Below are 22,875 nucleotides of genomic sequence, written 5' to 3'. Positions count from 1 at the left end.
GCTCCTGGGTTGTGGAGGGCACTATGGATCAGGAGCGCCCGCCGACACCCGTCACTGACGAGAATGACGTGGATAAGCTGGTAGAACATGATGCTTCCGAGTCGTTGATCTTGCCGCTTTCCCGTGTGCGAAAAATCATCAAGTACGACAGCGAGGTGTCTACCGTGCGTGAAGACGCCGTCACGGCAATCGCCCGTGCTACAGAACTCTTTCTCGAGTACTTCCTGGAGGAGACTTATCGCGAAGCTACATCTAGAACCCGCGGTCGTGTGAAGAGGCTGAACTATAATGACTTCAGCAAAACCGTGCAGGAGATCGAGGCACTGCACTTTCTTGCAGAGTTGATCCCGCCTCGAACACGTTTCGGAAGTATTTCCGCAGCACCAAACAGGTCGCTCGCCGACGCTAGCAGCACTCCTGTCTCGGCCGCTGTGCAGGAAGATGGAAAGCAAGCTGCAGCTGAGTAATGCTCGCAAGACCGACTCAGCTCGGACTTGGTGCAAGAACCACCGCAGCGCAGTTGCTCGTGGGACTATTCTCGCGTGGCAATGGTGCCGCGCCTGTTGACCTCTGTGTTTGTTGGTTTTTGTGTCCAGGACAGGACTTTCAGGTTGTACGCATTTGTTTGCTTATGCGCATATTTTTTTGCAAGCCGATGGGCACGAGCACATCTGGGGTACAGCAAGCGGTGTACTAATTTGCGAACGGGCACCCCATGATACGTTTTTTTCTCCAGTAGCGAGGAATCTTCTGCGTGACGTGCGAAAAGTATGCACTGCTGGGAATGATGACAAAAGCGCTCGTTGTTTGTGCTGGAGATGGTTTCTTCTGCTTGCCCCCTGGTCCTAGTCGTATTGGCTGGTCTTTTTGGGAAAAGTGGCACTCGCGGGCGAAATCGGCTTGTGTGACCCTGTGTCTCCTCCGATGATCGCGGAATCAGCCGAGCATTGGGTTTTCGTCGTGAATTGGTATGAGCGCTCCAGCTCCTTTCGGGGACATCCAACAGCTACGTTAACATGGCCTGCGTTTGCGACTTGTCTGGAAGAACCACTTTTTTTGAATGAACCCACACGGAAGCGATGGCACCGGATCTCACATTCCAGGCGTATCCACCGCAAGGAGTGAAATCATAGGGCCTCTTTATTTTCTGTTATTATTATCTGTTCGAGGCTCAAGTCGCCTTGTTGTGCTCCATGTCGTGCAGAGGCACAAACGCGTAGTGCCAGCAACACCCAGAGTTTCCGTTCCCTGGAAGCCCTACTTCAACCGCGTGTCGCGCTGCACAGGGGCTTCTTTGAATACGCCGCTGGCTCGAAAAGCGTCTGTTGTTCAATGAACCTGGCAGTGGTTGCGTCTGATCTTTGGTGATCAGTAGAGAGTCTCCCAAAATGATCTACGGACACGGGTACGAGAAACCTCGCACCGATCCGTCAAAGCCGCTGAATCCTCTGGTCCACGCGATGGATAGAGCTCCAGTGGTGCAGCCAAGTTCGCCGCCGCAAGAATCTTAAGGCCAGCGCGTACTCGACGGCACGAGCATGTGGCGCTCGACGAAGCAGCAGGCCCTGCGACAGATCATAGCATTCAGGCACGCACCGCGTACAATGCGTGCTCAGCAGCCGGAGCCCAGCGTCCTAGACTAAGGAGTCCGTGGAACGCTTTGTCGCAGATGGTCGTGTTGTTTGAAGCACGTGAAACCTCCTATCTCGTTCCATACTGCGGTACAAACTCCTGCCCAGAGGGTATTCGTCGAGATCCGCAAAAGACAGAGCCTCCGAATATCGTCGCAGTGATACTCCCAGCGGCAACAACGAGAAGCCGCGATAAAAACGTACTCCGAACGCTCGGCATGCTGCTTCTCTACTGGCCTTTCCTCGCAAGCGGTGAGGATCGAATACTAAAGCAGCTCTGCCGAGGGGCGCAGCAAAAGCGCACTGCTCGATAGCGCACCCTGCTGATGTACCCTTACCACATCGGGTTCAGTGCGGCATCCATACGGTCGGTATCATGACAAAGGGGAATCTCGCATCACTGGACGAGAAGCCTACGAATCGAGAACAAAAAGAGCCCAGACCAAAGCTCTGAAAATACTTTATTCTGTATGCGCCGTTGGCAATGCACAGTGGCCAAGCACGCGCGGAAATGCTCATGCGGCCTCCGCCAAGCCGGAGAAGTTTCGCCTGGGCTCGATGTGCACATTCAGAGGCAACTCGTGCAATCAGACATGCGCTCTCTGTGCAATACGGTGTTCGTGTATCTGTCTGTGTGTCTGTCTACCTACCTGTCTGTCTCGAACAGACTGCAAACCAAGGTACCCGCAAATTTTGACATCCGTCGTAGCTTACGAACGCCCGGCGGCAGCGTTCGAGCCAACCACACGCTGTTGCAATTGCCGCTGAATGGCCGCGAGAAATTCGAGATAGCCCATCTCCGAGGAGGTTCGATCCTCAGTCATCAGCGTTAGGACTCGGGCTTCTGCTGGTGTGCCCTGTCGAACCAGAGAAACAACCGGCTGTGCGTCCCAGCGCGCTTCCAGAACAGCGTGAATGCGACGGCGCATTTCATGCCCACGGTCGTTCGGCTCGTGGTACGGCAACCGCAGTACCTCTTCACCGAGCGCTTTCGGGCTGGGTACATGTGCTGGAGGCGGTTGTGCCAGGAATAAACTCGTAATCTCTGGACCAAGGAGCGAAACGAGCAGCGGTGGCGGCACATCCTGTGCAATCCAAATAAAAATCTCAAAGCCCGCGTCGATGAGCACCATACCAGACAGAGCAGCAGCCGAAGCGTGTACACCAGTGCCGTCCTCAAGGCGAATGCAGTTGGGGTACGCAAACGCCATGAGCGTGCCAATACTGCCGTTGTCAATCGCCTGTAAAAGTGCCGCTTTGCAGTCGAGTCGAAGTACCATCGCTGTAGCTGCGTCGCGACTCAACAGCACGCTGCGAATAATGCCCAGCGCGTAAAGAGGCATGCAGCGCAAGGCGTCGGGCAGCACGAGCTGTGAACTCGTCACATTGCCAGGGCTCGATAGCAACTGACGATACTTGGCCAAGATGTCAACAATTTGGTCAACTATAAGCCGACGAACAGCGTCCGCCTTCTTCATGGTGCAGTGTTCGAAGAGCGAGCGCGCCAGGAGGTTCACAACCGCGTTCACATCGGCACTGCGATAGAGCTCGTTCACAATGGATGTTACCGGTGCAACGATTGTATGCACCCGGATTCGTCGCTCCCCACGGCTTGTTGTGTACAAAAGGGCGCTTTGTGCACAGAGATAGCGACTTGACAGCTGTGCCTCGTCGAAACTCAGCTCCACCACATAGGTTTTGTCGGAATCGACATTCGGTTGCGCTAAAAGGTCGGAGCTTCGGGTGAAGAAGCGCCCATGGAAACGCGAACAACGGACACCGTTGCTTGCGCGGAGTCGGAATACCGCCTCGAACCCGGTCTCGCGGGAGAGGTTGCGGCGGAGCGCTCGCGCTAGACGAGCACCATCGCGCGTCGCTTCAAAGCCACTAATGTAGAGAAGCTCGCCTCCAGTGTACTTTGAGAGGCAGCCGAGGCTCGCCACGTCTACGTAGGTACCGCTGGGTGGCGTCAGAAACAGATCAACACTGACCTGTGCTCGGACAAAGTCGACCGCTAGGCGTTTGTATTGGCCCTCTTCAGGCGACAGCAGCCGAGCCTCTCGGTCTGTAAAGAGCGCGTAGGCGTCGTCACGATCCTTGAGTTTTGCGATGCCCATCGTTGGACGCGACGCACCAAGGACAACCATTTTGCCACCCCAGTGCTGCATGATATAATATGCGCCCATCACTGCACTGCCCAAGGCGCTTCCATTTGTGAGCGCATTCCCCGTCAAGGTTGCCGTACTCTGCAGCGTTGCCGGATCGTAGATGGTCTGCAGTTTGTCGAGCAATCTCAATAAAGCCGGCCGCGACTCATCCAGCGACGCAAGCACATCCTCAGGCGTCGGTAGAAACACATCGTCGACATCGGGTGTCACCAGGAAACGAGGTTCACCCTGTTGGCCCGGCGGCAGCACACAATACGTCAACTGGGTGTCAAACGTGAGCACGGCGACACGTGTGCGACCATCCTGTGGAAGCAGATCCAGACTGCTACGAATCGTCTCTACAAACGTAATAAACGCCCCCGAAATGATACTTCCATACGAAACATCTAAAACAAAGACGTAAACCGGTGGTTGTGGAGGCCGAATCATATACTCGCTCGGTGCGACAAACTCGACGGAGGCGGAGCACAGCTCTGCCCGCTCAGCAATATCATGCCGCTTTCCATTTGCGTCCAAGGGAGAATAGTACTCGGGTGGAACGTCGTTGAGCAGTTGGCAGATATTGCAGCGCCAACGTCGACCACCGTCCGTAAATGTTACACCGAAATTGATGTACGTTCGACAACGACGACAACGCACAATACCGTTTGTTCCAAAGTTCACCACAGGCACCTGATCAAGAGGATCGTCACTCAGTGGTGGTGCCAGAGGGCGTACAATCGCAGCCAATGGTAGTCCAGTCTTGCTGCGAGTAGCAGCACTGTTTGGGAAGAAGTTGACGCTCATGCGCATCCGCGACGGGTGGCAGGGTCTGAAGAGCTCAATCGGGCAGCACCAGGTTGGATCAAAGGCACAAAAGTTAATCTGAGGTTCGAAAGGCATCCCAGCACCCGCAGCTCCCGGATTATATCCGCCTCCATGGGCGGAACGGTCGCCAGCAAGAACCTGCTGCGGCCACAGGAGGTCCCGCTGCAAAGCATCACCGAACCATACTCGATACATGACAGAGTCGGGATCCAGTGCGGGGCGTGGTAGCGATGCAAAGTCGGTACTCGGAGTCGCTGCTGCTGCTGCTGGCGCTGGAATCGCTTGAACAGGTGCGCTTACCATTCCGCCAGGTGGCCCGTAGTATGGCGCTCCGGGCGCAGTCGACATACCGGTTGGCAAGTTCGCATAGGAACCAGGTACTGGAGGACCCGCCATTTGCGGCCCCGCACCGCCACTACCAGGAATGGGTTGCATCGGATACGGCACGTTTCCCGGAACTGCTTGGTATGAAACAGCAGAATTGCCCTGCCGGGCGTACGCTGGACCCACAGACGCCATTGCTGGAGCGAACTGCCCCGCAGTCGGGGGTCCATCTCCAGGACTGGGCATCAAAACGCCAGGTACAGGTCGGTTAGCATATCCGACGGGGCTATATCCGGATGAGATGGTTGATCTCGTGGTAGATCCCAGCGCATTGGCGCCAGCAGAAAGCGACGTACCCATCGACAACGGATTCGAAAATGACGGGACACGATTCTGGCCTGGAGGCGACACTGTGGTGGTGATTCCTCCAGAGGGTCCACCTGGCGGTGCTCGAGGCATTACAGCCGGTGCTTGAGACGAAAACGGTACCGTATTGCGCTGGCTAACTTCTGTATACTGGTTGCCCGCCGCGGTTCCATGTCCGGCACTGGTAGCAGTTGCGACCGGCGATGCGCCATTCATCATCGACGCATCCATCGATGGATGAAGGTGCGGTACAGTAGGTGCTGCGGCACGGTAACCAGGTACCGGTTGTGCAGAGGGCATGCCCCTTGCCGTATCCGGTCCGGTACGAATCCCCGATGGATGCTGCACAGCCGTAGCTGTTGCGCTATCGCCATGATTGGAACCGAAAGCAATCGAGTCGGCGACTCCGTAGCCAGTTGTCGCCCACTGGGATGTAGCAGCCTGTGGGGTGTATCTCGCATCGCCTGGTGCACCGCTCGGATGGCTCAGGTTCGAGCGCCCCTGATCCGATATCAGCATCGGACGCTGATGCTCCATGTGCTGTCCTGCTTCGAGTGTCGCTGCCGTTACACCACGCCCTGTATAGGCGCTCGACCCTAATGGAGCAGGAACGTACCCGCCAGCTCTACCAGTATGTGCGCTGTTCGTAGGATTTCCGCCTTCAGCGGAATGCTGGCCATCGCTGGACAGCGAATCGGTGCCCTGCGGCATCGGGCGGGCCTGTAGACCTTGAGCAACTCCCGCTCGTGGTATACTGTTTGACGCGAGAGCTGAAGCAGCAGCTCTCGGGTCAGTGGTCATTGCCCCCTGGTTGTCACTGGGTGTATCAAAACGACGCGGTGATCCATAGATATCTGCGGCAGATGCATGCAGAGCGTCGGATGCCATCGTGTTCGACATATTGCCCCTGACGGGTGGTGCTGTGCGTTCTGGGCTGATTCTCTGTGGGGGCAACGCTTGTCCCAGAGCCGACGCCGACTCAGAGTGCGCAGTTGCCTCATACGCCCCAGAACGTGATGACAGTCCCGCAGGCGACCGCTGTGGTTGCTGTGGCGTTGGGAGAACGCTTTGGCGACCTGGTGGAGGCGGCGCTGCGCCCATAGCCGCCCCTGCACCTGTATATGCCGTTCCATTACCTTGCGAGGAAGCCTCACTCGACCAGGCAGAGGAGCGCCCCGGCCGCTGTGTAACCTGATCAGCTTGATCGGAGACGTTACGAGCAAGCTGCGCCTCAGATATCTGCCCCATATTACCGGTACCGTGCGACTCTGCGGAAGCCTGTTGTTGCTGCCGAAACGTGGACCTTTCCGACAAACGCTGCTGCTCGTACGCTGCCCCATACCGACTAGCGGACGCAGTAGCATAGTCCGCGGGTGATGGACCCGTACCAGGCCTCGGCAGAGGTGCCGCTTCGTGCGCCGTGACCGCCACTCGCCGCTGTGTGCCGTCACCAGCGACACCGCGCTGCTCGCCCTGCGGTAACGAGCCTGGTCTGCTTGCAGGGTTCATGCTCTAAACTGCTTCGAAAAACACGTAAGCTTTTCACAAGGAACCCCAGCGTTCGTCGAAAGCACACACTAATGTCCCCCTGTAAAGCTGAGATCGCGTCCTGCAGTGCACCACGCCGTGAAACGGCTCAGGAGGGCACCAAGCCTCCACTGAGCGCCTCCGTCGCCGCAGTGCCGATCGCACCCGCCTCGCTCTTGTGCCGTGCGCTGAATTTTGAAGTCCAAGGGCCGTCATTCTTCGCTCCATGAAGGTATGTCTATGCTAGACATGCGCGAGGGTAGAGTACGACCCAACAGACGCTTTTGGCCAGCGTGCTAGGACATCGTCAGTGCTCGTACCGCTGTAGACCGACACCAAGGCTTGATCGCTTTTGCCACATCCTGTGCACATGAACGGGAACGTGTAGTTCTGAGGTGTGCTGGGTCGCGGGGGGCCTTCTCGATGAGCAGCAGAACGAAATCGTCGGTAGCTCTAGCGTGCGGAGGCTCCGCATCTGGACGTGTGGACAACTGGAGCTGAAAATCTTGACAGCATGGAACGTCCACGTGACACCTGGAGCTGGGCTGGAGCTGGCAGACCGCAGCGACCTGTTAGCGCTGACGATGCGTGCAGCGCGTACTGTTTGCCGGTCGAAGCGGCAGACGTGCAGGACGTGACGCGGCTGAACAAGGCGTGCATCATCCGGCTGACTAGTTGAGTGAGCGGGAAAGTAGGAAGCTATCGGTTTCTCGGGCGTATTCTGTACGCAGGCGTATCGTTCCATTCGCAACTTGACTCGGTTCATCGAAGTGGATTTGTTTCAACGTTGATGGTGCGTGCATCCATGTACCATGAACGGGTGCATTGGCCTAGATCTGCAGGATACCGCTCGCTCGTGTCCATGACAAGCACTCGGTGCGAAAGATACATCGTTTATTGAACGCTCCAGGCCGGCGCCAAAGCGCTCACCGCCAAGTCATCGGCAGGTTGACCGGGGTCAGTGCTCTCTCTCTCTCTGAATGTGATGGGGTCTCGCCAGATCCCAGCGTCTCTCGAGCATGCAGAGCACAAAATGCTCATCTTCTGGTAATGAGCGAGGCATATTACTGATGGCGAACGGAAACGAGCACCGCCGAACCCATTATGGACGGCACGGAACGCGGCCTTCACCATCTGCCCACGCTAGTCGCCCAGAATACATCGGACATAGTCTAAGAACTCAGGCTTTCTTCTTTATACCGAGTTCTTCCAAGGACTTGAGCGCAATCTCGCATGACTTGTCAGGCGAGACTGGAATCGCCTCTGCGAGCTTGTCCGCGGTCCCCTCTGCGAAAATAAAGTGTGATCTAATTGTGTTCGCGGGTGGTTTGCGAGCCTTGAGTTTTCCAATGAGGTTCTGTGTCGGGTCCGAGAGTCCAGGGACTGGACTCTGATACTTCGCCCGCCAGCGTGCAAGCGCCTCTGGCTTGTCTTTGCTAAGGACAAAGCAGCGAACGCCTAGGGCAGTAAACCGCTCGTAGTTGCGTGTGTACGACTCGTACTGCCTGTTGCAGCCAGGCGTGTTCGCTTTGGGGACGAGAAAAACCACTATGGGCCCAGTTGCAGCTAGTTTGCGAAGGCTCGTTTCCTGGTTTTCGTCAGTTTTCACCACCACGTCACGGTAGTCACCTGAGTTGGCTTTGCTAGTCTTGTGCTCAGGCTTGGAGTCAGGGTGTAGGTCGACAGCGGCTTTGCTAGCGGGCCCCGCCTTTCCAGACTTGTTTCTTGTAGCTGCCGGCATATGTCGTTCACGTTGCTCGCCCAGAAACAAAAAAACCGCTTTGCGCAGCTATGAAGACAAAAAACAACGTCAAAATACAGGCGGGTATCGATCTGGTCGCATCTGCAAAGCGATCAGTGAAACGAACAATGTCTCACGCCCGTGTGGTGTAGATGAATATCCACCTGCAGATGCCTCCCACCCTTTTTTGACCGGTTGCCTGCTATCGGTTTCAGTTTATCCCTGTACACTTCGAGCATTAGAGGGTGCTTCACGAAGATGGATTGCATCCGCTCTTCGGGCCTCGTCTTCACCATCGCCTATCTCCTGATTTCGATAGCAACGTTGGAGTCCCCGTTCACGAATTCGATGCGTTTCTTGCAACTGCTTGGATTCGTCAGTGCAAGGAGTCCTCGAACTCGTGCCTTCTGTGTCAAGTGCTGCTCTGTCAGCTCGCCGTACGTTTCTATCACAGAAGCGCTATGCTGGCTTAGTTCCATCTCGGCCTTCTGGAGCGTAGACCGTGGCTCATCTTATAGAATTTTCATTTCTTCATATGAACGCACTACTCTGTGCCCATAGGCAAGTCCTTTTCCGGAAAAAGAAAAGGACTTGCATAAGAAACACGAAGTACCTTGGTTTGTCACCTTGTGCTGAGCGATTCAGCGATGCTCCCAGTGGAGCGCGCATCAAGTCTCACGATAGCCAGTACTGCTTTGGTGGGGTCGAACCACGGACAGAACGGAGGAATGAAAAGCAGCTGTACCCCGATAGGAGCGGGAACGGCTCGAACGCAATGGGAATGGTGGCTTACCATGCTGTCCAGTGGAAGGACATCGTCAGACATCGAGTGAAACGTCTTCTGTGATTCGAAAGAGGGCTTTGCGCTGTTGCGCGATTCTTTTCTACGATTGAAACTGAGGCCGCTAAATCAGACCACGGTAGCTAGAAAAAGATGATGTCCTCGATCTCCTCGAAATGGATTGGGCACACAACGGGCTTCCTGCATCACGAATTCCTATGTACGCTCCGACCGTTTCGTCAGAGGGAAGTCACATCGATTGAAATAATAAAGCGACGTTGCGGTGCCTCATACCAATCGGGACATTCCAGGAACACCGTAGCTGCAATATCGGTAGGGGTTGACTGCAGGCTGAAGTAGAACACTTTCTTGCGACTGTATCCTAATGCTTTCAGGAACTGGCGCACAAGCTGGTGAGAAACAGGGACGCCCGCAGTAGCTACGATCGTCGCTTTTGCCTTACGTAACGCGCTCAACGGGTCGTTTTCCACCACTGACAGCAAGCGCGCTTTGCGATTTTCCGTATTTCGCAAGGATCGCATACTTTTGTTTCTTTCGGTGCTCCTCGGCCTTCTGAGTATTGTAATATGACTGATCTGAGGGAGCAATGAAGTCCTCCTTTGCACTGTGCAGTACAGAATATATCCTAGAGGCAATTCGTCTACGATCTATACGGTATATTGCGTCTGGGTACCGGTCGCATTCTAATCATTCCAAAAAGCATTCGATTACACGCAGCACGGGTGCGACACACTTGAGTCGAAAGAATTCCATACGCCTTTTCAAAAGTTCTCCAATGCGCAAGGCGATCAGGGCATGCTGTCACCGCTATTTTTTGCGATGATGAATGGGCGGCGAACGGTACACCCCATCGAGATGCCCCAGATGCCTGACTCCTTTTAGCAACCGTGTTGAACAAGCCCGAAATCGCTCCGTGCACCTCAAGGCATCACTCACCCGGGACTTGTCTTCCAGTGGCGCGGAGGCGTAACCAGGATGCGGCGAGCCGGTTTCACTGGATGACAGGGCTTCACGTCGGCGCTGGCTAGAAAGCCGGATATGCCGCCACAACCGCTGCAGTCGTTGCTTGGCCTCCGCTCGTCGGCGGAGCGGCTTTGTGGTTCCCTCGTGCTCGCCGGAACTGGGCCGCTCCACACTGCCGCAGCGATGGCCACCGGCGCGGCCTTCATCATGCGGCACAGAAGTTGGAATTTGGCATGGGATTTCCGCGGAAGCGTGAACTATCGCACCGATGGTGTCGTTGTTTTATGAGGAATTACGAAGAATGCTCTTTTGGAAGCCTCTGTGAAAAAAATATCTCTTCAAAGCCTACCGAGAGCGTATGCGGAAGCAGTGGTATTCATGGACACTTGTAGGAAATTCTCCATGGTAACAGCGTTTGCACACGGCCGAGGGCAGAATTCGTGTCAAGCAATCATCTGTATCCATGCATGCAACGTGTAGCCGTCGCTTCGCTAGAAATTCACTCGAATAGGAGTTGAAAGTGCGCTGGCAATGAGAAACACGGCAGCAAATTGCTCGAAAAGCGAGTATGCGCCACTGCTAAATCACAGCCTAGTGGTGCGATTCCCGATATCGGATCCATCAAGTAGCGCATATCGTACTCGCTTGAATTTTACAGGGCGCGAGCTGACCTCTCAGAATAGCGCTCGTCAGCAATGCCTGCCTGAAGGAACGTATTGCAGCGAAGGTTTTTCATAGGCGGAACGTTTACAGAGGCCAGGCAGCCTCGGTTGCGCGATAGCTATCGGCGTGCCGGAGAGCGTCCATCATTCCGCTCCACAGCTGAAAGGTACACTGGCCGCCACCACCACGAACATCCCAGAATTGGCTTTTGAGAGACTGGTTCGCTCACAGGCTTCACCGAGGCGCCAAATATGCCATATACGCCCGCATAGGCGCCTGCTGCTCTTTTGCTGACGCACCACGGAAACACACGCACTGCTTTGCTAAACCAGTGAGGATGCCGGCCCTACGAGCGCCGCTCATCGCGCTGGGATGCAGGTGCTGCGCACTAGGCCGGCGATTATCGGCTACAGACAGCAATCGAATGCCTGTGAGGGCATCAGATATTTTTGTCAAAAAAATCGTTTACGTTTACCATGGATTCCCTACAGCGGGATGGATACTGACATTCGGGAACGCTTCCAATCTGCTACACTGAACTTTAAAGTTCCATTACTTATACTTCCACTCGGATGTGCAGGTCTTATCGTACGTCCTATCGTGCGCCGAGTACCTGCCCTGATCCTCCTCGATAGAGCATATAGCGTCAATACAGTCCTAGCACGGAGAGAGAACGTCTTTACCATATCATTGAGGGCGTGGACTCGAGGTGCGGTTCACTAGTCACAGAATCGGGTTTCATCATCATTCTGGGAACCTGCACGCTGCGCACACAGACCTACTGCCTGCGGCAGCGAAAAGCGATATACGAGGAGATTACCGCGACCAAGTTGACGCTCAGACACAGCCTAACCACCGCCAGTCCCGGAGTGAGCTGCGTTGCGGGCTAGTTGCTCGGGTCTCGTCAAGGCACCCGCCACCGGGGCGAGCATGAAGCACGAGCCCGGCAGACTCGTCCAGCTCGCGGGCCCCCTCCGCCCATGAGGTAAACTTTTGAAAATACGGGATCCTTTCACCCTTTTCAATGCCTCCAGGAGAGGGGAAAGAAATTGTTCTATGGCTGCTGGTAAGTGCTTCGATGCTGTTCTTTTTACTCATGGGCACTGGATGCCGTCTGCATCCCATGAGGCAACGTCCTGCCTGCTCCGAATAGAGGGCAAGCCCAGCCTTAAAAAGCGAGGCATGTGTCTTGTACGAGGGATTCCAAAAAAGCACACCAGTGTGGCACATTTCTTTGCTCTTCTGTTTTATACAAAGAGCGATGCGGCGCCCACGAACCAGCATTGACACGTGAGGACCGCGAAGTGCTTACGCTCTAGCGCTAAGGTTCTTCCATGCGATACTACTGGAAAGTATACCGATGGATCGATTGAGATGTGTGGTGTTGATGACAGGTGCGCTGGCTGACTTTCAGAAGGTCGCCCTTGTAGCAGGGGCAACGTGCATTCTGGGCGCTCATGGAAGTGCGCAAAGTGCATGAGCAGTAGATTGGGTTGACGAAAAACGGCTTATCAACCTGTAGCGAAATATCTCACAGGATGAAGAGCTGTCTACCGCGAGAATCTAATAAGCCATCCTGGTTGCGCTCCATGAAGAGGCCTCCCTCGAGGCCGGGATTCTGTGCAGCACCAGCGGATGGCTTTCTCAGACCCCGCGGCTCCATTCGAGACGTGTGTATGGATATTGAGCTCTGTCTCTGGATCGTTGCATCACGGAGAATTCAACGATGCGCAACTTTAGAATAATCATAGAAGCATTGCAAGGAAGCGACAGCCCTAATCAGCAGGAATGCAGCATATCCAGTGGATTGTATTTAGTGACGTGATCAGCCGAGTCTATCGCCGCGTAGAGCTGGATCGTCTGCAAAAAAAATCATCAACCAGCATGATTTCTTCCAAATCGGAAGGAACGCACATTGGGTGCATCGAACGATCGCCGGCGCGACGGGAGGCTACCCGAACCCTGCAAGCAGCGTCACCTGCTTAGACTGGAAAGAGCCGTGTGCGCACTTCATGCATGAACAACGAGCGTCCAACGAATATCTCTATATATACTACGGTCCTCTGAACCGCAATCGCGCTGCCAAAGCTCGATAGAGACGTAAACAAAAACGCTCGAACTTGGCTCGCGTTGTGAACAATCAGAACAAGCTCCAAAAAGAACCGCGTCGCCGCCTCGCACCCTACGAAAGCGCACCAAGGGATGCACCAACAAAGGTCAGCCACCTTTATCATTGTATAGTGTCTCGCCAAGCTCGTTGAAAAGGATGAGCGCAGCGCGGAAGCAAAGGAACGCAGCGCTTATATCACGAACTTGGCGTGCTTCGAAACACGGCTCAGAGTCCATTCTCCCGAAGCGAACGACCCACGCTTCGTGTACATGTAACGTACCGTGGCTCATTTCCTCCAACGCCTTTGCATACGCAGCCGCCTGGAGCGCATACTCTGAATAAATGGCTGAGGTTGTTTTCCAATCGAAGACCGCGAGACTTGCGCTCGGTCGCGATGATGACTCGTCCGCTGTTCGGACGGCTTCGTTCAGCCGCACTGCAATCGCATCACACTGGCCAGCGTATCCATAGCGTTCACTCCGCACGACCAGTTCTGAGCACGCTAGCACATACCCAGAATGTTTCCACCAGCGCTCAAAGTTGCTTACTGTCTGATCAAGCTCTGCAGTTACAGGCTTGCTCGCTCCTAGACCGCTCAATACGCGACCGAAGGCCTCGTGTCCGCGAATGCCGAGCTGCGCTGCCCGCCCCGCCAGTGCTCGTGGCTGCTGCTTCGCTTCTTGCAGAGCCTGTTCCAGAATCTCGTTGGTGATGCTCTTCCCGGCCTTGCGAAGAAGCGCGTCGCGCATAGCCTCGAGCGCCGTGTTTCGGCTCCAGGTGGTGAGCGCCGGCTTCGCAATCGTGGATAGCACTGATGTCACGGAGGGCAGCGGTCGCGCTTCCGGTCCTTCAAAGAGATAAAATCGGTTACCACGATCGTCTCGTAAACGCCGATGTGCAGGCTGAACCGCAGCCAGTGCCTGGACCTGCTCTACAAGCGCAGACACAAACTGCCGCTGCGGGACTGCCTTCGACGTAGGCCGTACAATCATGAAGCAAGTCGTGGACGATGAAGATGAAGGGGTGCAGGCGCCATTCCAAGACTCCCAGTGCACAGGCCAGAAAATGAGACCACAACCACGCGACGCTGAACTTGAGCGCGGGCTCTTTAGCGCACAAGCGAATCCATAACGACCTGAAAGCCGCTGAGGCTTTCGCGGTGTACAAACTTGTCGCCAGTTCAGAACGCGACGAGGCGATCTGTTTCCGCATAATCCTGTTTGTGGAACCTGGTAGATATATGTTCCGTAGTGTATATTTATGAACAATGTCGACATTCACGTCCTTGATATTGACCTCAGCACCGAGGCGCCTATCTCGGAATGGCGACTCTGCTGCCGTCCTCGATACATATGGAACGCTGTGCTGCTCGCTCTCTTTTAGTCATTGTTTTTTCCGAAAAATGTTTATCATGTACAGCCTCGACAATCGATATGCAGCAATAAGGGCTTATGGATAAAAGCAGTTTTGGGTTCTCGAACACGTATTCCGCGTAGCGCATGCAACGCTCGACAGAAGCCGCTCGTTTCATCATCGTCAACAGGAGGGTTCGCGACACCGTCCACCAAGGGGTTTGTTAAATAACGGATACCAATATCAAATCCATATCTGCAGGCTTCGTTCCCGTCCTTTCCTTACATGTGGCATACTCAATGCACGCGTGTTTCGGGTTTGCGACCTTTCTGATGCACGCCAACCCGTGGACGCATCAATGCGTACCGCTCTATCGACGAGGAAAACAACGCGACATCATCCCTTGGTGGTTTGTGTACAAGCTCGTGCCTAAAACATCACTCTGCTTGTCACGATCAATAATCGACTCCGTTCAAAAAATGCATCCGCCTCGCTTTATGGCTATCGACGGAACTGGATTCGACAGCGGCATGATACTACTTGTCGCATTTGCTCGCAGACGCTCCCACCTCCTCTATTCGAATAGATAAGGTTCCTGGACTCGGAACTGAGTCACCGCAGCGATCACTTCAAATAGGGAGTAATTCGCCGGTTTGCACGAAGTTAGCGCAGGAGGATCGAATTTCTCGAGTTGATCGACGGTCCCGGTTTTTCTTCCGACATTCATTTCATCATGGAAAGCATTGCGTTCCATAAACGCTCCGCCGACTGTAACAGTGTGTGCTTGCACATGCAGCGGACACCGTTCTTGTCGAGGAAATCGCCGAGCAGTAGGAGTCCATGGTCCTAGGATACGGCACAGAGAGCGGAAACAAATATGGATATTCAGGGTACCCGTCAGTGCTTTTCACGGGCATGCGCCGTTCGGTGAACCAAGCTTTCACGCACCTAGGGCCAGTGCTTGGAGAAAGAGGCGGCACCCTTGCGGACGTAGGCCAATACCTGACCCCTCCCCCACGAACGTGGCACCGCTAATATGCAAGCGCCGAGGCTATATACAAAGCAGATGAAACTCGGAAACGATCACAACGTTCGCCTGTGCATGCAAGGGGTCAACAATTGTCGGAACCGACGAAATATGTACTAAAGCGCTGGCATCAGTATCCTCTCACTGTTGATAAACGGAACTGGACCGCAACGAGATACCAGCGCATTTCAAGCCGGGGATACGACGTACTAAAAGAAGCAGTCGAAGGAAAAACGGCCAAGTTCTGGCATCGATGATCGCAAAACGCGATCTAAACTTGAATGTGTTCGCTAGAGTCAGCTGACTGAAGCGGTGTCATATTACTCTGACATGGGTTTGGTGCAACGCCAGTTTTTGCGGATGGCCCCGAGCAAGCCTCTCCAGAAACACATCAATGGGGCCATGACTCTATACAATGTCTGCGGTAGACGCTGCAGCTCGAGGGTCGTTCGCTCGTCAAATCTGAGTACCCGTGCGGAACTCGGGAGAGGCGCTGCAAGAACCCTGAAGCACGCAGCAAGAAACGAAGGTTTCTTCCCGAGTTATTAGCGGCAGCGGCGCATCTGACGGTGCCGAGTTCGGATCATCGTTCCTACGTACCATGCCTGTAACCAGAGAATCTTCAAGTAGAAAACACGGGCAAACGGGCCTCTCTCTGTCGCACGCTGGCATCCGCTGCTTTAGGTTGGCACCTATATTGCCGCTCGCAACGGGACGGCGTTGTCACCTGCCTAGCTCCGAGCGTGTGCGTTCCGCAAGCCTCTGTCACTGGGAGCGCCAGTACGATGCGTCATCGCTGCGTCACAAGGAAACCGCGCTTGGCGATTCTACGCTCCAACCAGATCATCGACAGCGGGTATCGAACTGCTGCCCAGACGTACGGGTAATCTCTTGGCGTGAGCACAGCCGCTTCCGCGGGATATGCAGGAGCGGCGCCAAGCGGTACAGACCCGATGGGAAACACTGCCCAGCAAGCACCCACGTCGTCTCGTTCGTCAACTGCGAAGACGCGTCCAGAGACTTCGAATTGGTAGCTTTCGAGCAAAAGCTCCGCAATCGGCACGCCTGGGCCGCTCCTCTGATAAGCGTCCGGCATCTGCACCAAAGAATATCGATCACATGTGTATAGATAGAGTATCCTCGCATGAAGCTTTCATTGCAGGTAGCACGTGTACGGTGACTCGTCGACGGCAGCAGGTACGCGCCCCAGAGAACGATGTTGCCTTGACCCGGGTCCCGGTTACGAAGCAGACGTGAAGGCAACACAGCTGCCTTGCCAGTTCAGGGCATGTGCCTGAGAACGCGTGCCAGAATATCCAGGAGTATATCCGCGTGATGCTTGTCGAAGATGAGTGCGGGGCGTAAGCGTACGGTTTTGCCCCCCCGAGCTGCCTACAAGAACACCCTGATTTCGCATTTCGCCACGCAAATGATCTCTTTGTGCTGGACTCGGTAAATCGAATGCAATGAATGTTCCTCGTCCACGAATGCGCTCCACAAGTGGGTGATTCAAGTCCGCAAGCGCATGGATGAGGTAGTCCCCGACACTGTGGACGCGCTCAACCAAGTGATCAGCGACAATGGTGTCAATGATGACGCTTGCCTGCAGCGCACGCAACGGGTCGCCACTCCAAGTTGAATAGATGCGAAACGCTTGCGGTGGCAGAAACTCTGGTTTGAAAAAGAAACCGCTCGCCTGCATCTTTTTCGCAAAGGTCACCATGTCTGGGGCGAGCTCCGCAGCGCCGGTGCCAACGCCTTGTCCCGTTTTCTCGAGTCCCTCGGACCAGTGTTCGTGTGCCCAAAAACGACCAGTAGCGCCGACGCCAGTTTGAACCTCGTCGCAAACCATCGCAACCTGATAGTGGCGGGTCAGTTCTCTGAGTCCGCGAAAGAACGCGGGCGATGCATGCAGGTCTCTGCCTTCGCTCAGGATTGGCTCCACGATAAGAGCAGTCTTTGCGGGATTTCTCTGTGACTGCGTTCTTCAGCCACCTCTTATTCCTGGTGCCGAATACGCCGGTCTTTATCGCGCCTGTGGCATCGCTGTCAGCAGTCGAAGAATATTGATGGCGGATTTCGGGTCCCTTTCGTTGTCGACGCATTGCACGCACTGGGGAAACTCGTTATCTGCGCTTCGCTTGCTTTTATCGTCTCAGGGTGTACAGCGTCGGTGCACGCTTCACAGCGATGACCCTGATGTGATCTGGAGTTCCCGCATGTCTAACACACCTTGCCATCCACTGAGGGCCGCGCTCTGTCGCAAACGAGCTTACCTTATCGCTGGGTGGATGCCCTTGGCGAGAACAGAAGACTATGCACGACGCCCTCGTCTGCTTCCGCACCCGATGCTATCTACGAAGCCTGCGTGTTCCTTGGAAGCAATCACACCGACGACTAGGCTGTGCGTTGCACGCGCAACCGCAAGCTGTCCATCCCAATAAAGGCTTGCGGAACGCGATGTTGTTACCTGGAAACCAGTACGGGGAGGCAAATCGATGCTGGACAAGTCTTAGAGAAATTCTGACTTGTCTACGCTGCACGCGATGCGATCGCCACGATGAATCAAGTGCGATTGCGAGATCCTATTCGATGGGAACAGAAGAAATGGAAGCCTTTAGGAGCATGTTCCGTGAAAGGTATCACGCTGCTGTGGAATATCGCCTTGTCGGTGGTTACAAAGAGACGCGGATTTCGCTTTCGGAAGGACTCGATGATCATTTGACGTGAGGACATCACTGATGTCTCGGCATGAGCTTGTGAACAACAGTCCAAGAGACGACGTCGATAGTCTTCATCGGGACGAAAGCTCAAAAACTCGAAGAGTGTGTGCATCAAGCATGCCACGTTCAACGACAGGAGAAGAGCGGAGGCCTCAACCTATAAACTCGATAATGATATCGTTTATTTGAGGAGATTTTGGTCAGCAGCGCCGCGAATCATCTGGATTCCCGTGAAGTAACCCCATGTCACCGGCAACGATGCGACGGATCCACCCAGCAAGCACGACCAATAACCCCAAACCTACGTCTGAATCCGTAACCACATATTGACGAACATCAATTGTCGACTTTGTGCACCCAAAATCGCTCGGAATTTTGGAATGAAGGAGCAGAATGATCCATTCAACGCTCCCCTTTTATCTGAAACCCGACATAGATACAGATGCAGGCTTCGATCCACGAGGATGTTGCAACCTATGCCGTACCTGAGCGCTCCCAGAGAAGCAGCAGCAGCAGCAGCAGCGCGCTGCTCTGCGGCCATCAGGCGCTGCTGCTGCAGGGGCGTTGCCCTGCGCTGCCGACGGTCCAGAAACGCTGCCGCGGGGACTGGCACTCCGGACACTGACTATTCACGGCGACAATGTTCTTGGGGACACTTTACAGCGTCTCTCGTTGGGGAAGGTTGTCGCACGAGTCGAGCACTCGGATAAAGGCTTTTACTTGCTCGACGCACGGGGGATACACTGGTTTGCTGCGCAGGGGCATTGTACCCCAATTCCAGCGGTTTCGTTCGTTCGCAATGATTGTAGAGCGAATCTCACCGGAGGAGGCGCACCGGCGGAAACAGTGTGGCGAGTGCGACCTGCACTTGGACGTTCGCACTCCAGAGGAATACCAAGAAGTGCACGCACCAGACTCTGTGCTCGTTCCGTACATGCTGAAGCAGGGAGACAAAATGGTACCGAATCCGAACTTTTTGAGTGAGGTTGAGAAGCTCACCGGCGGTAACCTGGAACGGAAACTAATCGTGAACTGCGCTTCTGGGAGACGTAGTGCTATGGCAGCTGAGGAGCTCTCCAAAAAGGGATACAAAGTCATAGCGGATATGGAGGGCGGCATCCAGCAGTACTTACAGAAGCCGCATCTGCCGGTGAACCGGCCTAAAAGCCAGTGATACTCTGTTACCGTCGGAGCTGGTCGTCAGTCAAGAGGAACGGTGTATGCCGAACTTGGTAACGTGTATGCAGAATCGTGAAAGCTGGGAGTGCGCTCTCTCGACTTCAATCACTCGACATGACTGGCTGAAAAATACACATATCTAGTTAGAAAGGAACGGGAATCCGCGTAAACCCTCAGGACGATTGAGGAACGCTAGTTTAGTATGCTGAGAGCTTGGTCATGAATGTATGGATGTTTTTCATTCCATACGCATATTTTGCGGTAGCCTGACGCACTTGCGCAGAATGAGGATCGGATGAGCGCTCGAAAAGCGCCTGGAGCATGATCCGCATCTGGTGTAGAAGATGTCGGTATGCGCCGGGGAGCAACGGTCACCAGGCATAAGACTGGCTCACGAGGAGCGTGCTGCGAAGGCATGTCGCATACAGCATTGGTCTGGAAAGTGTTGCAGGAATTCGTGTTTGTGGCCGTCTTTCACGACGCGCTCGACGCATGGGCCTGATCCACTGGGGGACCATTCGAGTGCAGCCGTGTTATAGTGCATCGCCGCAAGCCGAAGCGAGGCATACACTAAAAACAGGATCGGAACAGGGAATAACAGCAAAGGTTCTGATAGCAAAGGCTCTAAGATAAACGCCCGGCAACAGAGCACTGTTGACTGCGGTGGTCAGGTCCTGTGAGCGTGCCTGACATTGCATTGCATTGCATTGAAAGCTGCCTGTTGGTCGAAACCAATCATCCTAAAGGCTACTCGTACGGTAATTTGGTGAAATGTTTTCATTACATTGTATGCTCTTGGATGGCTGCAACCGCCTATCCCCGGCTCTTGTGGGCCAAGTTGCTCTTTGGAACCAAGACCAGCGCCTGGCTCGCAGGCACGCGTAATCACCGCTGAAAGAACAAGGCGATGTCGGTCATTGGAGCGACCCGCGTGCCCGCCAGTCTTTCGCATGGAACGACAGGCACGGATCTGACCTGAATACCCGGTCACGCGAGTCCTGCCGCCGACCAAAGAAGAGAAATTTGACATCCTTCAAATACCCGTCTATCCCACAAGCTCCGAAATGGTCCTCCCCGTGGAGCTACAGGTCCGATCCAGCGACCCAGGTTCCATACTGAGCCGCTCTTGCGTGCTTCCTACGACGCTGGATGCGCTAGAGCTGTCGTTTCGCAACGCTCGAGACGATAGCCTCGAGAATGGTAAGAGATTTCGGAGCCTTGATGCTCCAGCGCAGCCTGCCTCGGAACGATGTGTTTGGCCCCCTGGCTCATGTGTGCATCCGCCCCGACGGCGCAATAGCAGTTTATCAAGCCAGCTCAAGAGCAGGTCCATCGTGTCCATGCGTGGCTCTGTGGGAGAGCGCATCTACGAAGACGCGCGTGGTACGCTGCGCAGAAAACTCGCAAATTTTTCACGGCTGCAGTGCCTCCATCTCCCAAACTTCAACTTCTGTTGCAGCGTTCGCATCTTTGACATCTGGCGCTCCGATATTCCGATAGTAACAAGTTCGATGTGGTGGTGGTCCATTGGATTTCGCGAGTTGCAAGTAATCCACACGAGTTGCCAAAACCAGCACGAGACCGAACGAATCAGGGACACCTGCATCGTCGAGCTTGATCTCTGGTTTCGAGGCGCTGGCGACTCGTAGCGGAAGACCTGGGGTTGGCGCCAGAAACGGCGCCTGCAGAGGCGGCGTCAGTCGGCACCAGACCTCTTTCCGAGCCTCTCTGAGGAAAGCGTCTGCGCCAGAAGCACCGACGACTTCTGCACAGCCAGTGATTCGGTACTGTTCACGTGTAACGGGCATGTACCAGCAGATCTCACACCACGTACACTTCTCCAAGTCTTTGTGCTTGCCAGAGCGCAGGTCTGATACGAAGGTAACGTAGGGTGCAGCGTCCTTGCCTCGCTCCACCGTACCACGGTAAACTACAGTACGGTTCGCGGGGCGACCGTCTGGTCGGACTGTGGCCACCTGGAAGTAGCGTGCAAAAGCATGGACTCTATTCCGCTGCAGAGACTTTTCAAGCTGAATCCACCAGTGCGGGGAGTCTCGCATCAGCGCGTTCCAGCGCCTCTAGCGTACGAGATAGGAGTCGTCACCATCGGTGCCGGGCGCTGGCGTACCTGTCCGTAAGAGCGCCGGGCAAACGCTGGGTGCGTAGTAGAGCTGCGCGTACAGAAACGTCCTATATTAGGTACTTGTTTCTCATGATGAACGGAGCGGCCCGAAAGGGGTATGGTGGCGCTTGTGCTTCATGGCACGAGAGCGTTTTGTACGAATATATGCATATTTCGGCGATGACGCCGGCGCGATGGCTTGGACGCAGCGGCGCGTTGCCTGGCACAACCTTAGCGTACGTTTGAGTAAGCTGCTTCGGAGGCTGCAACTGAGGACTGGACGTTGCGGTGCCCGTTTGCTGGTCACCATGGGCAGACACCAGTACAGTCGGTTACCAGAGTCCCGCGATAATATTGCGCTCGCATGCGGTTCATCTCTGCGGGTGCACTTTAAGAACACGCGAGAGACTGCAGCTGCGATCAAGGGCATGCGTTTGGAACGAGCGAAAACTTACCTGCAGAACGTGATCGCGAAGAAGGAGATCGTGCCGTTTGTGCGCTACCGCTACGGCGTTGGGCGGAAGGCTCAGGTGAAGCAGTGGGGCATTCTTGGCGCCTCGGGTCGATGGCCTAAGAAGAGCTGCGAGATCCTCCTGGATTTGCTACGCAACGCCGAGGAAAACGCCAAAGCCAAGGGACTCGACACGGATACCTTGGTAATTCGGCATATTCAAGTCAATCAGGCCATGAAGGGAAGGCGAAGAACATACAGGGCGCACGGTAGAATCACAGCGTATAAGAGCAACCCGTGTCACGTCGAGTTGTGGCTGCAGCCAAAACAGCAGGAACCTGTTCCAAAGGCGTCCGAGACGGGTATCGTTCTACGAGCGGACGGTCGCAGTCTCCGCAGTGCGGTTCGGGGCCGGCGTCTCGCGGACGGAGCAACAGCCGCTCGCACGTAAACTTTCTGAAACTCTCAAAGCAACCGTCCAGTGATGTGAGCGCTCATGCATGCGGGCGAGCTCCCAGCGTCCAATGACACGGCGTCCTGTTCTTTTGGCGTCGCGTAGAACCCGATCTACCTGGATCGCTTCCCCAGTGGGCTTGTCTGGGGAATGAAACCACAAGTCACCAAAAATATACCAAATGGATGGTGATTCTGGTGTCGCGCAGCAGCTGAACCTCCACGGCGTTGTGTCGCTCCGGCGACAGAGGCATGACGAGTACGCCCCGGCATAAGGCAGCGCGTAAGCTAGACTGCAGTGCAGCCGAAAACTTTGCAGGCATCCGGAATCAAAGGCCTAGTCATCTGACGCACATCCGTTCGTTGCACAACATCGTCATGCAATGAGGCTCGCGAAATCATTAGCTTGACCCCGGTACCGATGATATCTCACGCTGCATGGGCAAATACGCTGCGTACGGACGC

At 54.9% G+C, this 22,875-nt stretch overlaps 8 protein-coding genes and 1 non-coding gene across 9 annotated transcripts, besides 1 other annotated feature; 3 read left to right on the top strand and 6 right to left on the bottom strand.

Moving 5' to 3' along the window:
• Positions 1 to 23: 23 nt before the first annotated feature.
• On the top strand, positions 24 to 467 carry CYME_CMQ472C (similar to chromatin accessibility complex 1; the record flags this gene model as incomplete). The annotated part of the gene is made up of 1 exon (XM_005538272.1): positions 24 to 467. One exon carries the CDS (start codon positions 24 to 26, stop codon positions 465 to 467), a length of 444 nt encoding a protein of 147 aa, XP_005538329.1.
• Positions 468 to 2,341: 1,874 nt separating this feature from the next.
• CYME_CMQ471C (vesicle coat complex COPII, subunit Sec24) lies at positions 2,342 to 6,805 on the bottom strand (the record flags this gene model as incomplete). Its single annotated transcript, XM_005538271.1, has 1 exon — positions 2,342 to 6,805. One exon carries the CDS (start codon positions 6,803 to 6,805, stop codon positions 2,342 to 2,344), a length of 4,464 nt encoding a protein of 1,487 aa, XP_005538328.1.
• A 244-nt stretch (positions 6,806 to 7,049) lies between these two features.
• Positions 7,050 to 10,124: a sequence feature (possible transcribed region).
• CYME_CMQ470C (similar to thioredoxin peroxidase Dot5p) lies at positions 8,004 to 8,564 on the bottom strand (the record flags this gene model as incomplete). Its single annotated transcript, XM_005538270.1, has 1 exon — positions 8,004 to 8,564. The coding sequence occupies one exon, from the start codon at positions 8,562 to 8,564 to the stop codon at positions 8,004 to 8,006; it is 561 nt and encodes a 186-aa protein (XP_005538327.1).
• Positions 10,125 to 13,209: 3,085 nt separating the features above from the next.
• CYME_CMQ468C (hypothetical protein, conserved) lies at positions 13,210 to 14,094 on the bottom strand (the record flags this gene model as incomplete). The annotated part of the gene is made up of 1 exon (XM_005538269.1): positions 13,210 to 14,094. The coding sequence occupies one exon, from the start codon at positions 14,092 to 14,094 to the stop codon at positions 13,210 to 13,212; it is 885 nt and encodes a 294-aa protein (XP_005538326.1).
• A 426-nt stretch (positions 14,095 to 14,520) lies between these two features.
• Positions 14,521 to 16,465, bottom strand: CYME_CMQ467T. The gene has a single exon (XR_002461592.1). It is a non-coding gene; the product is annotated as a hypothetical transcript (transcript).
• Positions 16,466 to 16,722: 257 nt separating this feature from the next.
• On the bottom strand, positions 16,723 to 17,334 carry CYME_CMQ466C (similar to 4-aminobutyrate aminotransferase; the record flags this gene model as incomplete). Its single annotated transcript, XM_005538268.1, has 1 exon — positions 16,723 to 17,334. The coding sequence occupies one exon, from the start codon at positions 17,332 to 17,334 to the stop codon at positions 16,723 to 16,725; it is 612 nt and encodes a 203-aa protein (XP_005538325.1).
• Positions 17,335 to 18,845: 1,511 nt separating this feature from the next.
• CYME_CMQ465C (similar to senescence-associated protein Din1) lies at positions 18,846 to 19,379 on the top strand (the record flags this gene model as incomplete). Its single annotated transcript, XM_005538267.1, has 1 exon — positions 18,846 to 19,379. The coding sequence occupies one exon, from the start codon at positions 18,846 to 18,848 to the stop codon at positions 19,377 to 19,379; it is 534 nt and encodes a 177-aa protein (XP_005538324.1).
• Positions 19,380 to 20,796: 1,417 nt separating this feature from the next.
• Positions 20,797 to 21,444, bottom strand: CYME_CMQ464C (hypothetical protein, conserved; the record flags this gene model as incomplete). The annotated part of the gene is made up of 1 exon (XM_005538266.1): positions 20,797 to 21,444. The coding sequence occupies one exon, from the start codon at positions 21,442 to 21,444 to the stop codon at positions 20,797 to 20,799; it is 648 nt and encodes a 215-aa protein (XP_005538323.1).
• A 370-nt stretch (positions 21,445 to 21,814) lies between these two features.
• Positions 21,815 to 22,408, top strand: CYME_CMQ463C (60S ribosomal protein L17; the record flags this gene model as incomplete). Its single annotated transcript, XM_005538265.1, has 1 exon — positions 21,815 to 22,408. One exon carries the CDS (start codon positions 21,815 to 21,817, stop codon positions 22,406 to 22,408), a length of 594 nt encoding a protein of 197 aa, XP_005538322.1.
• Positions 22,409 to 22,875: the final 467 nt, after the last annotated feature.

The sequence above is a fragment of the Cyanidioschyzon merolae genome, chromosome 17 (genome assembly GCF_000091205.1).
Source record: "Cyanidioschyzon merolae strain 10D DNA, chromosome 17, complete genome".
NCBI classification, from domain to species: Eukaryota; Rhodophyta; class Bangiophyceae; order Cyanidiales; family Cyanidiaceae; genus Cyanidioschyzon; species Cyanidioschyzon merolae.
This window is presented reverse-complemented; position numbering and strand designations above follow the sequence as displayed.